At 39.6% G+C, this 16,054-nt stretch overlaps 1 protein-coding gene across 2 annotated transcripts in view; it reads left to right on the top strand.

The window, feature by feature from the left end:
• Positions 1-16,054, top strand: part of syne2b (spectrin repeat containing, nuclear envelope 2b) — a 131,305-nt gene that overhangs the window by 9,548 nt on the left and 105,703 nt on the right. For both annotated transcript variants that reach the window (XM_067422571.1, XM_067422570.1), the window contains exons 3-25: positions 103-164; positions 1,075-1,170; positions 3,336-3,413; positions 3,823-3,915; positions 4,038-4,234; positions 4,310-4,509; positions 4,638-4,738; positions 4,955-5,038; positions 5,410-5,487; positions 6,425-6,538; positions 8,277-8,414; positions 9,983-10,147; positions 10,242-10,354; positions 10,489-10,657; positions 10,782-10,878; positions 11,032-11,231; positions 11,407-11,571; positions 11,797-11,934; positions 12,034-12,135; positions 12,376-12,552; positions 12,649-12,807; positions 13,066-15,738; positions 15,873-16,007. In XM_067422571.1, the coding sequence (XP_067278672.1) occupies positions 103-164; positions 1,075-1,170; positions 3,336-3,413; positions 3,823-3,915; positions 4,038-4,234; positions 4,310-4,509; positions 4,638-4,738; positions 4,955-5,038; positions 5,410-5,487; positions 6,425-6,538; positions 8,277-8,414; positions 9,983-10,147; positions 10,242-10,354; positions 10,489-10,657; positions 10,782-10,878; positions 11,032-11,231; positions 11,407-11,571; positions 11,797-11,934; positions 12,034-12,135; positions 12,376-12,552; positions 12,649-12,807; positions 13,066-15,738; positions 15,873-16,007 (5,534 nt within the window). The remainder of the gene's footprint in view (positions 1-102; positions 165-1,074; positions 1,171-3,335; positions 3,414-3,822; positions 3,916-4,037; positions 4,235-4,309; positions 4,510-4,637; positions 4,739-4,954; positions 5,039-5,409; positions 5,488-6,424; positions 6,539-8,276; positions 8,415-9,982; positions 10,148-10,241; positions 10,355-10,488; positions 10,658-10,781; positions 10,879-11,031; positions 11,232-11,406; positions 11,572-11,796; positions 11,935-12,033; positions 12,136-12,375; positions 12,553-12,648; positions 12,808-13,065; positions 15,739-15,872; positions 16,008-16,054) is intronic.

Below are 16,054 nucleotides of genomic sequence, written 5' to 3'. Positions count from 1 at the left end.
AGATACAATCCTGCAGATGTGTCTAATAGTATGAGGTGTCTTCGCTCACTATGTTTGTACGTGCTGGTTTTCATTCTGTTCTCCTGTCTGTTCTGTCCTTAGTGGAGCAGGAACAAATTCAGAAGAGAACCTTCACCAACTGGATCAATGCCCAGTTGTCTAAGGTGAGTTTCAAAGTTCAGGTGCTCCTAATCTTGACTTAGAACTGCTATATCAATAATAGACTGTATGTTGTGTTTATCTGAATCATCATGAACTTCACTCACATTATTTTTAGTCATTTGTATTACCTCTGGATAACATAGGATTTTTTTACATCAGAAACTGCACCTAAACTACAGATAAATGACGGACATTGAGAGTGTTGTTAGTAGAGGTCATTCCTGCAGGTTCTCCAATAGCGGAGAGGGAATGAGGGGTGTGCAGGGGGTAAATATAATCTTCTCAAACATGGCCCAGAAAGACAGACAGCAACAGGAGTTGTGTCAGCGCACACACTCATGAACACACATATTCACAGCCACGGCTACTTATAAAGTGAGGAAATGACACAATCAGTTTGACGTGGCTTGGTGTCCTACAGGCATGAACATATTATTTATGTGTGCACATATAGAAGAGACATCAATGTGTCATTTCAGATCATTTAATATGTTCATTTCTGACTCCACAGCAAACAGAATTTAGCTGCCATATTAATAATGCCTGAAGCTTTTACTTTTATGTAAAAGGTTGAGTTTGCACATGCTTGTCTGATTTGTCCTCTAAACATTTTCTGAATGTCTGCCATGAGCATTGAATCCTATCACCTAACAAAATGGATACAAATGGAAAATAAACAATATTCCTGCATTTATTTTAAATATTTTGGGTAGATTTGAAGGGACATTTGCATTATTGTCATGAAAATATATATCATAATTTATTTTTTTGCCAAAATGATATCTTAATTCTGAGGTGAGATTTGATCCTGACATGTTTTTGCGTGATTTGCCTGTATGGTTTAATTCTAAGGTTAAATACCACGTACACTCTGGTGTTTAATATGAACTATATTTTATTCTGCTCTCTCAGAGGAGTCCTCCAGTTACTGTGCTGGATCTTTTCAATGAATTCAGAGATGGAAGCCGACTATTGGACCTGCTGGAGGTGATGAGTGGTCAGAGAATGGTAAGTGTCTTCAGAAGATGTCAACTGATTTTTTTATATGCTGATATCTAAAGAGCAAGATGGCCATTTCCCAAGATATGCACATACAATGATCAGGCATAAGATTATGACCACTGACACGTGAAGTGAATAACAGATTATCTCTTCATCACGGCACCTGTTAGTGGGGAGCGAAGGCTGGCCCATATGGTCTGATCAAACAGATGAGATACTGTAGATCAGATTGCTCAAGAAGTTAATGCTGGTTCTGATAGAAAGGTGTCAGAATTACACAGTGCATCGCAGTGGGTGTGTATGGGACTGCATAGCCGCAAACCAGTCAGGGTGCCCGTGCTGACCCCTCTCCACCGCCGAAAGTGCCAACAGTGGACACGTGAGCATCAGAACAGGACCAAGAAGCAATGGAAGAAAGTGGCCTGGTCTGATGAATCACGTTTTCTTTTACATCGCGTGGATGGCTGTGTGTGCGTGCATTACACACAGCACCAGGATGCACTATGGGAAGAAGGCAAGCCGGCGAAAGCAGTGTGATGCTTTGGGCAATGTTCTGCTGCAAAACCTTGGGTCCTGCCATCCATGTGGATGTTACTTTGACACGTACCACCTACCTAAGCATTGTTGCAACATGTACACCCTTTCATAGAAACAGTATTCCCTGGTGGCTGTGGCCTCTTTCAGCAGGATAATGCACTCTGCCACAAAACAAAATTGGTTCAGGAATGGTTTGAGAAGCACAACAATAAGTTTGAGGTGTTGACTTGGCCTTCAAATTCCCCAGATCTCAATCCAATCGAGCATCTGTGGGATGTGATGAACAATTAAGTCCGATCCATGGGGACCTCATCTCGCAACTTACAGGCCTTAAAGGATCGGCTGCTAAGATCTAGGTGCCAGATACCACAGCACACCTTTAGGGGTCTAGTGGAGTCCATGCCTTGATGGGTCAAAACTGTTTGGACAGCATCTTCTACCTGATCAGTGTATATACCTATACATGCATAATATAATACAATGGGCCCTATCTTGCACCCAGCGCAATTGACTTTGTACACAGACGCAGGTGTCATTCCTATTTTGCACCCGCGCAAAGCGCGCTTTTCCCTCCACAGAAGCACGTCGCTAAACTAGTGAATGAACTTGCGCTCCCTGGGCGGTTCAGCGCAAAAAAGGGGGCGTGTTCCGGTGCAAACAATCCCTGGTGCTATTTTGCTGTTCCATTAAACAGTTGCGCCACTGACCAGAAAAAACCTAGTCTGAAGTCAGTGGCGCGTCGCAGTGTCATTATGCTATTTTAAGGGCGCATGCTTTACCATAATGTATAGCGTGTACAACGCGGACACACTTTGCTCATGTAATCTACACAGATGCAACAGTTATTTTTGCAAATCATAAATTGTTACACTAAAACAAATATTAACACATTGTGGTGTGCCATGAAGATGTGAAAAAATAGGCATAAATCTAGCTTGCAAATTATTCAGGCTTATTGTAGTTATTAAGGATCAGACCTGTTTGCCCAATAGTGGCAAGACATATATGTATATAAGGACATCTGACAAATTGGTTTGTCCGTCAAGAGCCAGGAAAAAAAAATCGACTGAAAAACTGAAAAAACAGTATATACTGCATATACTGCAATATATTTTTGTTTCGTAACGGGCTGCTCTTACAAGAACGTGCGCCTGGTAAATACGCCATAATAATAGCAATCCGTAATGGAACTTGCGCACCTGCTTTTAAAGGGAATGTTGGATGCCACTCTGATTGGTTTATTCACGTTACGCCCAAACCACACCTATGAATAATGAAGCTACTTCAGACCAACCTATTTTAGATTTGCGTCGGGCGCAAGAGCCATTTATCCCGCCGGGAAAATAGCAACAGCGCCGAGACCCGCCCACAAAGTTAATTGCACTCCGCGCTTTGAAACAGATTTGCGTTTCAGATCGTTAAAATAGAGCCCAATATCCTTTTATATGCGCTTTATGAGAAGATATTAATATTTATTTTGCACAATTATACTCCAGATTTACAGTAAATTTACAGTATTTACAGTAAATGTGCACTATCCAGTGACTAGGCTATTGGCATATTGATATAAAAATCTATTCCAAAAACTTAATGAGCAGGGATTTTCTAATAACCATAACCAACCTTCTTTACAGAGCCGGGAGAAAGGAAGGGGGACATTTCAGCACAGATCAAACATTGAGAAAGCTCTAGCGTTCCTTAAGAAGAAATCGGTAAGATGCACCAGCAGTTGCCACACTGGGAAAAAAACTCCTGGAAATGTATTTCAATAGATTAACACAGTTCATTGTGTTCGTTTCATTGGATGCAATCAGTTTACATTTGCAAAACAGTTAATTTACTTAATCAATTTATGTTTTAAACTACATTTTTTTCCGGCATGCTTTGCATGGGACTGAATGGGGAAAGTACATATTAAGAAATTAAGCTGTATTTTATTAGTTTTTTTTTATGTAGAGGGAGATATGTTCGTGTTCAGAGTTGTGTTGGAGATTTGTGGTTAACATTGTAGTGAAGAGTGGAGTATGCAGCTAATAAAAGAGAAGATTATGGTCTGCTAATTCAGTTCTGTTTGAAGGTGAAATAATCAACAGTAACTTTATTAACATATTTGCCCTGCAGATCAAACTGGTCAACATCAACGTCTCAGACATCATGGACGGCAAGCCTTCCATCGTTCTGGGTCTGGTCTGGACCATTATCATGCACTTTCATGTACGTTTGCTGTCTTGGTAACAAAAGAGTTAGATTGGACAAAAGTACTTCTATATAAACTGAGGAGAATGATTGTCAGTTTTGTTGGATGATTATTTTGATGGGTCTTCTACATTGTTTAGATTGAAGAGTTGGCCAGCACATTGTCCTTCAGTTCTCGTCAGTCGTCTCTGGAGTCTCTGGCGAGTTTGGACACTTATTCGACCAGCAGCAGTGCCCGCAGCAGTCCAGTGCCACCCCGTGGTTCACCCCTGCACGCACGTTTCCGTGTATCTGCCAAGAAAGCCCTGCTGCTGTGGGTCAGAGAGCAGTGCCAGAGGTGAGGAACAATCTGCTAAAAGGAATTTTGGGGATTCTGTACTATATAAGCATTGATATTTTTCTGTCTTCTCAGGGCTGGTTGTACTCTGAATGTGAAGGATTTTAAGGTGAGCTGGAGGAGTGGCGTAGTGTTTTTGGCTATACTTCATGCTCTAAGGCCAAATATAGTGGACCTAACCAGAGCCCGAACAAGAACGAACAGACAGAACCTGGAGCAAGCCTTCCACATTGCTGAAAGAGAACTTCACATCCCCAGACTACTAGATCCAGCCGGTACGTGTATGTTTGTTCTGTGCAAATGTACTGTATGCTGTGCTGTTTTGTTTTGTGCATGCAACAAACGTTAATAAGTTTGGGCTTTTGTTTTCTATGTGTATGACAATATCATATTTGTATTTCAGATGTTGATGTTAGGGATCCTGATGAAAAGTCTATTATGACTTATGTTGCTCAGTTTCTGCAGTACTCTAAAGATACTTCTGTTTCTGATGAAGAAATGCAGGTTAGCCCCACTTTTTTTTTTTTTACTTTATTTGTGAAGAATTTTTTTTTTTTGATCATAATCTTTTAATATATCAAAGCAAGTAGGCCTTCACGGGATATTATTCCTCCATCATTTCACACTGTATATCTAAATGATCGAGTGTCTCTCACATCTCTTTTTCTTCTTTTGTTTTTCCTTCTGTTTTCTTTCTTTCCCCTCTCGGTGGTGGTTTAGTATCTCACTCCTCCTCAGCGTCTCTCTCCTGTCAATCTGCCATCAGACTTTACTCCTTCTATAGCTGCGTCACCTCTGAGACAGGTATCTACTTCTATCTCTCTGTCTTTGTTATTTTTAGCTGCTTTTTTCTCTTTTATTTTGATAAAGGTGTGTTAGTTTTTATTATCAGTGTCAGGATTATTCATAAATGTCAATGAAAGGTTAATCTGGACTTGTCCGACCTGTTTTTTAACCTGTTGAGTGAATTAATAGACTATGTTATCGTAAGTGGTTGACACAACTTGTTTATAGACTTGTTTTAAATCATCAAGATTTTGGGTTAAAATGTAAAATAATGTGTAAGTAAAAGTGTATATAATATTACTGGTGGTTGAATTATTGCAACTGTTTATTTTTTTTAATCTTTGCTATGGTTCACTTTAATTGTTTTACTTGACATATTCTCTGATCAGGCTCACCTGTTAATGCCCTGTCCAATCAAATCAGGCCCTCCCCAATCACCTGATACAGCTAGAGCAGCTGGCCCTGGGGTAAAATATCAACCCCCCTCCCCTTTTTAAAAAACCCTCTCTGATGCGCCATAACCAGTGTTTGTTTTGCATGTACTGTATAAACCAGAGATAATCCCTGAATTTATATAGTTAATTCATTTTAATAAGGCACCTCTTGTGTTTGAAGATTCTAATATGCTGAATTTGAGTTTTCATGGTACTTGGCAGGTGCATTTTAATCACAGAAATGCTGAGAAAGTTGGTTTGTCTAAAGAACTTGCTTCCTCTAGAAGACAGCAGTACTAAACTCTGACTGTTTTACTATTTAGTGTGCAGTGCAAATGGTATTTAACTTGTGCGCAGGTTTAATCTTTAATTTTACCTCAGAACTTGATTGATGATTTTTTTTTTTTGTATACCTTAACTATAATGACAATGTAAACTGCCTAATGGATAACAAAATCAAAGAGCTATGCTGCGTGCCAGCGTCCCAATTCGTTTACTTATACTATGACCTAAAAGTATCGTACTCTTTTTGTGAAGAAAAATGACATACTTTTGAGAGTGACACCTCATGTGTTTGCAATTTAAATATAATGATACATTTAAAAGTAAATGGGCAAATGCATCATTACAAAAGTTCACAATGTTGCTCCTGGTGAAATATCATGTGGATAACATAGAATAAATATCTTTTCGTCAGGTTAAATACTAATAATTGATCACTCAAGCATGTTTGTAGTTTTTTAAACACTATTTATCCGCGTTTGTAGTCCTAATCTAATCCTCATCCAACTCGCAATGGGTTGTGGGCAATATCAGTCGTTAGAGTGTGGAAATAGTAGACCATCAACGTACTACGATTTGGGACATACTAATTCTATTTTTTTAATACTATTTAGTACGGATAGTATGCAAATTGGGATGCAGCATTATTTTTTTTGGCTTGTTGATCTTATTGGTTCTGTCTTTCCAGACCTCAGCCAATCAGAAGGCTCAGGAAGTCACATGCTGGTTGGATCAGGCCTATCAGGAGCTGATAGAGGGATGGGACTCCACAGAGGGAGAGAGCTATGCTGAAAGATACCAGGTAAGATCTGAATTTCTATGAATGTCTGATTACACAATAACAATTTTTTTTATAAAAATCAGAAAACTTTTTAGGGGTTTTGGCCATTCCTTTACACAACAACAGGCTTTTGGGGGCCTGAAAACACAACATTTTGAAAACATGTTTCAAAGTGCAAGTTTTTGAAATACTTTTATTCTCTGTGAAAACTACAAAAATGTGACTTTGTAAAAACACATCAATCATGCACATACATGTTCGGTCCATAGAGGGTATGCACGTGACATCACATCACCTTCGGCCGTAGTTGTGCCCACTGTGTGGCAGCATTGATTTTTAGCGTGAATGCTGTGGAAAACACACAAAACACATCTAAAATGGGAAAGAGCTTTGAGATAGACTGTGCAAATAGATTTGACAACAAATCTGAGGTAAATTTGTACAGACTTCTGAAAACTATAGAAAAGAGAAGCAAATGGAATGCTGCAATTCACAGGAACAATGTGACTCCCGGCCCTAAGTGTGGATTTGCTGTTATCATTTCGTGTCAATATGTTGAATTTTGGGGTAAAATCATACCCTATATATTGTATTGTATTGACAACTCATCAATTAAATATTATACTGTCTTATATTCTGCATAATTGTATGTTTTAAAAACAAACTATGACAAAAACTGTTTTAGGGCTTGATGGTATATAACATTGATATAAGTGATCAGCCGGATTTAGACCTACCAGGTATAGGTAGACCTACCATTTATTTATGTAAAGCATTCACAGGCAAATTTGCTTTATGTATTTTCCCGGCATTGAAATCAGGCACATATAAATGTCAGGAAAATGAAAGTTGTAAAGAACACTATTGAGTTTAGTTTAAACCAGAGGTATTTCACCCTGCTCCTGGGGAACTGTCCTGCCACTGTCCTTACAAGTGATTCTGAAAAACTTGATTAGCTTCACCTGTCTTTAATTAGGGTTGGAGCTAAACTCTGCAGGACAGTGGGTCCCCCAGGAGCAGGGTTAAAGACATCTGGTTTAAACTGATAATTTTCCCGTATTAAAGCCAGTCATGCAGCAGGCTCTTCTGCCACGGCTGAGGGGACGCATTCTGCAAGAAAGTGAAGTCAATGCATACCCTCTATAGGTCTGTAATGTTTTTTTACAAGGTGACATTGCCAACTACTGGCCTATCGGCATAATACCGCTTTTTTTAGTCATTTTTGTGCATCTGTGTGAAATTGTGAACAGGGATCATTTTGACAATATGTATTTGAAAAACACAAAGGAAAAACTTTTCAGTTTTTAGTACATAATTGTTGTGTACACCTATTTTAACTAAAACAATCCACGCTGCAAAATGATGCACTAAAAATATTAAATTCTTGAATTTAAATGAAGAACATTTTATGTTATTTTTTTATTTTACAATACATTCACACAAATATAATGTTATGAACAAATCTGCTCGTTTATTTGTTTGAGTATTACATATTTAATACGCAGCATGAACTAAGAATGTGAACAGTTTTTGGTCCAGAAACTTTTTTTATATATACTGTACATTTTATCCATACATTTTTGTCTATTGTATACTCAATAGTTTTTTAGTTTCTACCTATTGTGTCATTGACTGTGTGTAATAGTATTTTGGTGATCCTGGTAAATAAACTTAATTTTAACTATAAACTAAATTTTAGTTTTACATGATTTGCTTATGTTGATTTGTTTGCATTAATGTTTGTTTCCTTTTGTTTCAGGTCTTCCACACCTTCATTGTGTCCTTTAACGAGCAGAGACGGCCCGTAATGCCATTACTAACGGCGATGAAGAGGACACCTCAACTCAGTGTAGAGCAGCAAGCCCTCAGACGAGCATGGGACACTCTTGCTGAGAAGGTCAGGGGTCACCGCATCGCACAAACTTTCTTTTATGTTACTTACTTGCAGTGGTGGAGGAAGTACTGAATCTCAGTACTTAAGTAAAAGTACAAGTAACCAGAAATATATTTACTTTATTAAAAGTAGAAGTACGACAACGACAACCCTACTTAAGTAAAAAGTAAAAAGTACCTAATTTTAAATGTACTTTAAGTATTAAAAGTAAAAGTACTTGCATAAAAATTTATTCTCTTAATGTCTAATTCTAATAATTAAAAAGAAGAAAACAGTATGGGCTGTGGCATTTTATTTGAGTTAGTTTTGGGTTAATGTAATTGTTCTTACCATCTGTTACCTAGTTTACATTCAGACTTACAATTCTGCTTATCTGCAAAGTTAAATGTCATTTTTATGAAGCAACATTCTCACCAGCTTTGATGTATTTAAATCTTCATATTTATGATATTTTTACCTTTTATAAAGGATATTTTCCCCTAATCTTATTAACTATAGGCTTTGCTTCTGCTTTCCCTTTATATTCTTAAATTTGATTAATAAATTAAATTAGAATAAGATACAATAGGGTTGTTACCAATCAAATTAAATAATTAACACTGAAAAATTACAACTGCACTAAATAATGCTATGAGATTGTTTTTACTAAAGAAAGTGAACTAAACCACCAGTAGATGGCGGCAGGTGAATCCTTATGAGAGAGTCATTGAGTCGATTCGTTCAAACGGCTGATTCAATCATAAATGATAGGCATTGAATCTTTGATTCAGTAACGCACTGTTGCTGTGCAATACGTTATGGTTCGGATGTGGAAATATTTTCGCTGCTGAAATAGAACAAAAGCAATAAAGCAATCAATAAAATGTAAGTGACTTGATGGTAATTAATTGTTTATGAAACTGTCAAATTAAATCAGTGTCACATTTTCTGTCGTGATGGTATTCAGGAAAACTACACTCGTTGGTCGTGTCATGTGATGTTTTTTAACTGTTATAAAATATAAAAACTAAACATTTTGAATTTTTAATGCAGTATGTTACTGAGTTTTTTGTGTGAGCCGAGCTGATTTGTTTCCATTTCTCCTCGAGAGCGAGCCGTCAATTCATTAGCCTATATAACGTACATTATATATTATTATCCGGGCAAGCCTTAATCTCGAGCCCTGAAACAGATCAGAAAATGTAACGAAAATGTAACGAAACGTTGTAGAAATGTAGTGGAGTAGAAAGTATAATAATTGCTGCAAAATGTAACGAAGTAAAAGTAAAAAGTATGCACTATTTATTCTACTTAAGTAAAGTACAGATACGTGAAAAATGTACTTAAGTAAAGTAACAAAGTATTTGTACTTCATTACATTCCACCACTGCTTACTTGATATTTGATGGGTTTTATTTGATTTATCGATTTTGTGCTGAGCTTCATTAGATAGAGTCAGTTGAAAAACAGGAAAATAACAAATTAATATATTTTATGTCTAAATGCATGCCACCTAAATGGATAAACTTTTAGTGTATAGAAATACATAGAAGTTTTATGCTAATTTGCACTGATATATATGGCTGTGGTAGCTGCGTGAGTATAAAACAGAGCTGGACCTGAGTCTCCCGTCTCCACTGGACATTGTGGGCCGCTGGTTGTTGCGTATTGAGGAGGTTTTATCAGCAGAAGAGGGCGAGGCAATGGATCACGCTCGAGCCGCGGAGGACGCCCGTGAGAAAATCGAAATACTAAAGGTTTGCCCGACTTACATATGTTATTTTATGATGTCTATAGAGCTGTTTAGTCCTGAAAATGTAATTAATGTCATTTTCTGAAACATCTTTGCAGGTGTGTTTGGAGGAGATGCCACATCATATCAAAAGGTTTAATATGTTTCAAAACACAAATGACTTTGGAGAGACTCTGGTGCCGACAGACAAGATGGAAGAGATGAAGAGGAGGTAAGTTTGATTGCTTAATCAGACATGAATCCTACTGGGAATGAAACTTCACTTTTAATGACAATAATTCTGTTATCGTTTCATGAACAGAAGTAAACTTTATTTAATTATTTGTGTACATGTCCATTTTCCAGGTTCACCAGTGTCCGTGTAACAGCTAAGTATCATGGTATTAAGCTGGAGTACCATGAGCGCCGACACACAGTGTTAGACCTGCTTAATCAACTCAAAATTAAACTGCGTTCTTGGAAAAGAGCCTACATTTCCCAGGAGGCTGTTCGTGTGCTAATGCAGGACTGGAATGTGAGTGAAAAGTGACAGAATGCTAAAATAAATGTGCTGCTGGGCATTACTTTGCGATTACATGTAAACATTAAATATTTAAATCCTAGAAGCTTTAAACTTTGATCGCAATTAATGTTTTTAGGAGACTGTGAACAAACAGGACCTGACCTCTTTGCTGAATGGAGCCCTCCACAGACTCAAATTAATCGCCAACAAATACACCAGCAAGGCTGCCTTGGGTAATACAAAGGAACTGTGTGTGCATGTGTCTGCGCGCATGCTCCTAAATGCCCATAGCAATTACAGTATAAATAAATATTACAATGAAATAAAATTTGTTGGAAAGTGTTGTGGTTAATTAATAATTATTCATAAGCTGATTTGTGCTGCAGCTGGAGACTCCACACAGGTAAATCACCAGGTGGCTGATCTGGAAGCAGATGTGACAGCAACTCTGGAAGGTGTACGGATGATGAAGGGAACTATGGGACGTGTGTTGGCAGCTTGGGATTCTTACAGTGATATCTATACCTCAATGCGTGCATGGCTGGAGCAGGGTCCGCATGGTCAGCGACACGGGCAGAGATCAGAGGTACACACAAACTTTTAATTTACTTTTTTATTGTAGTTTTAAAATGCTATCAGTTTTAAAATGCTATCAATCAATTTGTACTGGGCAGAAAAACATTACGTATTTTAATAGCTGTTTGTAAGGGTTTTTTTTCTGTTTTTCGTAATATAAACATGCCTATCCATCTTTTTTTTAGGTGACTTTATCAGTGATGTCAGAGTGGAGTTCTCGGCAAGCTCACCTGAACGAGGTCGCCAGCTACCTGACTGAGGTCACAGACCCGCAGACTAGCCGCACTATTTCAGACGAACTCTGCAAGATAAATCTACTTTGGGCTGACTTTGCCAAAACAGCCCAGTTTGTGAGTCACCCATCATATTCAAGCTTGAATACAAACATATTCAAAAACTAAAGTAATTAAAAATGTGCCCTTATCCTGACTTGGGACAATAAGTTGTTTTGTCCGATTATGTTGGACAGGGTGTCTAATAATTAGTTTTCATCTTCAAATATATAATGGGTTAACACAGATGATTAGATGACTTTGTCCTTTTTGTAGTATTTTGAAGGAAATTGTATATTTCAGTCTTTAGCTGAGGAGCCCATTGCTAGCCCATCTAGTCCTCAGACAGTTCAGGCCCTGATGAGGGAGGCTACTCAGTTGCTGAAAGAACCTGTGGAGGTGGTTTCTGGATCACTACGTACTTACACAAAGAGACTACAGGTACGCAGTGTGTTTGTAAATATGTTGCTTTGTCTTTTTGTTTTCTAAATTTAAGACTAGACTAAGTAGGATTTCACTTAAAATTGTTATTTCTCCCAGCTAATGATGAAGAAAATAAAGGATATGGATCTAGAAGCCCTCTCCCCATCTCTAGACTGCTCTCCAGAAACCCTGAGCAAACTTCAGCAGGCCATTCCTGAAGTAAGCAAATACATTGCTTTGAGTAGCCCCTTATGTTTTCATGTGAACTGTGTTACTTTGCTTTGTTTATACTATCAAATTATGCATCATTTAATCATGTATATGAGCTTTAACCTACAATATTAGCAAATCATCATTGTTTTTAGTGTTAATCGAACACTAATTATGATCTTTTCTGATGCCTGTGTTAATTTATTTTTCTGTTTGTTTATCTATCTATATCTGTCCCTGTATATCTAGGTATTACAGACACTCTGTGAGGCTGAACAGGTGTGCGATGAGCTACGTGTGAGTGTTAGTGGGTTGGATGGGCGTCTAGCTGAACTGTTACACTGGGAGATGGAAGCCAGAGAGTTGTATCATCTCCTGAAGGAGGAAACACACAGGCAGAAGAGAGGACAAGACCCTAGAGCCCGGGTGAGTATATACAAGTATATACCACAAAATATTAATTAATTCCCCATCTCTTTACTTAGCGGATTTGGAATAAAAGGGCTCTCTCTTTTCCTGTAGCTGTTAATTTCGAGAGGGCTACAGTTAGAGGGTCAAGTGGTTATGGAGGAGCAGGATCTGCAGGTTATGGTCATGAATGGTCAGAAGACTTCACCACTGCAGTATCTCATTGCATCCACCATGCAGGACAGGGTCCGCGCTGTTGTTGAAAAGTCACAGGTCTGTCAATCGCGTTTAGATTAACAACACTTTAAAGAGCTAACAGCATGATTGCACCGATACAATATTATATACAGCATAATATACAGCATTGAATCATTTCTTTCAGTAATGATCAATTATGCCATAAATAATGTTTTCTGTTAATGTCATATAATGCCTTTTCTGTTAATGTCATATAATGCCTAGGAATGAGTAACCATGTTCTAGAATTGTATGCAAATGCAATGATTTTGAAATTTTGCACAATCTCAACAGGAAGCCATAGGCATGCTTAGCTCTTTAGGAGCTTGCAGAGACAGAAGCCCTGCTAGAGACCAGCCCCCTTCCAAGATTTTTGTCCAATATCAAGAGGCAGAGGAAGAGTCCCAAACTCAGAAGGCCTCCTTCAAGCCTATCTCTTCTTCAGGAGCCCCTAGCCAAACAGAACCCCAGCCTTCAGTCAGAGCCAAAGTCCCAGTACCTTCTCAGATATCATCAGAGATACCTTCTGAAGCTGTAGTTCTCAAAAGCCATCCGTGTAGTCAGCCTGTGCCTATGATTGTTGTACAAGACTATGAAGAAGAGAAAAGGAGCCCCGAAACACAAATTCACCCCTGTGAGCAAGTGAAAGGCTATCAGTCCATTGAGCATGTGAAAGACTCTCAGTCCATGGAAGTGAAGTCACATAAAGTTGTCCAAGCTCAAGCAAAAATAGACATTCACAAAGAGCATCATGTAGAAATCCAGACTTTTTCACAACCTGAAAAATCTTTATCACAACCTGAGACACAAAAACAGACAGAAAACCAGTGGAAGATGCAAGCTCCAGTAGCTAGCCAACCCTCACAGAACCTGCAACAAGTAGCATCTCCAGTTCATAATGAACAACAATTAGCAACACAGCCACAAGTGCACATCCAACAACAAGAAAAAACTGAACCTGCAAAACTGCAGACGGTTCAAGCACATGCTGCAATCCAGTCACAGCATCAGGGCCAAGAAGAAACACAGTCACAGAAAGAGGTTACAAGCCAACATCAAGCTCCAAAGCAGAAGAGGAAAGCAAAAAAATCCCAGGCAAATCTACAGAACAGACCTTGGCTTCAACAGAGGAGTCAACTGGAAAATGTTACCCCAAAACCAGCTCAGCTGGTGCCACAATCACAGTCAGAGCCAAAGGACAAGGGTGAAATAATTCCTCAAGCACCACCACAGCATATAGTGGTTGTTAGCTCACCTGAACCTCAAGGACCTGATCATGGCACAGTGACAACACAGTCAAAAAGCATTGTTGAGAGTGGTGAGAAACGTATGAAGCAAGCTCAAACTGTTGCACAAGAGAAACCCCTTGTAGTGACACAAAAACTACCTCAAACTGTGGTAGCAGTTGCAGCACAACCAGTGATTCAAAAACAACCTCAGCAGCCAGGGACTCCTCCGATTCATCAACAAGTATTAACCCAACATCCACCTCAACCCTCTATATCAACACTAACTCAAGCAACTACACAATACTCACAATCAACTGCACAAATTCAGCAACAAAAGCAATCTCAAACACAAATATTGACACCACAGCAACCTCAAGTGATGATCCAGACACAGGCACAACCTCAATCCATGACTCCCATGCAACCACAATGGCAGCCACAACAGACTATTCCACAATCTCATCCTGCAGTGCTACAACCACAAAGGTTTCCAATGACCCAAGCAATGCCCCAAGGCATTTCCAGACCAGGACAGCAGTACCCAACATCTCTTATTCAACCACAAGTAATTATGCAGAGACAACTGTCACCACATGGTGTAGTTCAGACCCAGCAACCCACACAGCACAATCAGACTGTGATTTCCCCTCCGCCCAAAGGTGCATCCCCCATACAACCCAGAATCATCTCTATGCCTCGACCCCAGATGCCTGTTCATCCTCAAACCCAAACTCAGATTAAAGCACAGGGAAGTGCACCACTTGTAATTCAACCACAGGGGCAACCCCAGTGGTGTCAACCAGATGTCACCCAAACTTACCCCAAAGTCCAAGGACCAATTTCTGTCGCTGCCCAAATGCAGCCTTTGGCCTATTTCCAAACTCATCCCCAACCTCAAAGTGTCCCTCCAGCTCAACCTAAGCAGTGGTCAACAATAAGACCAGGCATAGTGGCCCAGACCTACCCCACTGTCCAAGTTCCAGGCCAGGATGTCCAACCTCAACCTCAAATGTCAGTTTACCCTAAAACCCAGCCACAACTACAGCCTCAGCAGTGGCCCCCTGCTAGACCAGAATCACCTTGGGGTCAATCACAGATAAGACCCCAAGGTCCAGCTCAGCATATGGTACCCTCTCAGCAATGGAGACCTGTCAGTCCAGAGAGAGTCAGTCCAATATACACAAAGGCTGAAACACAAGGGCAGGGACCACATCCTCAGCCCCAATATCAAGCCTATCCAAGGCCACAAAGCCCTCAACGGCAGTGGGGTCCAGTCCGGCCAGAACATCAGTTTCAAGTCTCTTCCCAGACTATGTTCCAGGGTGTTCTCCAGCCAGTGGCTCCATGGAATCAACCACCCGTGCAAGCTCCCATAAGATCTCACAGTCCACAGCAGCCTCAACAAAGTCAGCAACATTGGGGTTCATCCAGGACAGAGGCCCCATCTGAAACTCACATCCAAAGTCATGGTGCTCAAACAGAGCTTCAGTCCCAAGATATGACAAAGTCTCAGTTAGCAGTACAGGAACCGGCCCAACAGCAGTCAGCCCCTCGGGTTAAACAGCCAGCACTCGCTCAGGCTCCCTCTCAAGCCTACACTGAGGCTTACATAAAGGCACAGGCCCTGGTTAGGAATAGATTTGAGGAAGCCAAGCACTGTCTTCAAGAGCACATTCTTGAAGCTATCAATGTATTCAAGGATAAGCGAATGACAGACGAACAGGCATCAGTCAAGGAGGTTTGTTCATTTTAGACATGAGTTGGTTTGTTTGTTTTCCTCTAGTAAAAAAAAAAAAATACTGTTGTGTTTTATAAGAGAATAAGAGATAGTGTTTCAGGTTCCCAAGTGTCTGTGTTGTTTTTTGTCTTCAGGAGACCCTTCGGACTCTGGACCCTGAGCTCCTTGAAGAGTTCTTGAGGGCCACAGAAGGGATGGAAGCTTTCTGCACTCCGTCTGAACTTAGAGACATGGAGTTTTTTACACAATCTGTTAGAACACAGTGGAAGGTATCTGCATAGTAATATTAATGCTTGTTTGTCTATATCTGCACCAT

The sequence above is a fragment of the Pseudorasbora parva genome, chromosome 17, assembly GCF_024679245.1.
Source record: "Pseudorasbora parva isolate DD20220531a chromosome 17, ASM2467924v1, whole genome shotgun sequence".
Classification (NCBI taxonomy): Eukaryota; Metazoa; Chordata; class Actinopteri; order Cypriniformes; family Gobionidae; genus Pseudorasbora; species Pseudorasbora parva.
Note: the sequence above shows the minus strand (reverse complement) of the source record. Positions and strands in the feature narration are given on the sequence as shown.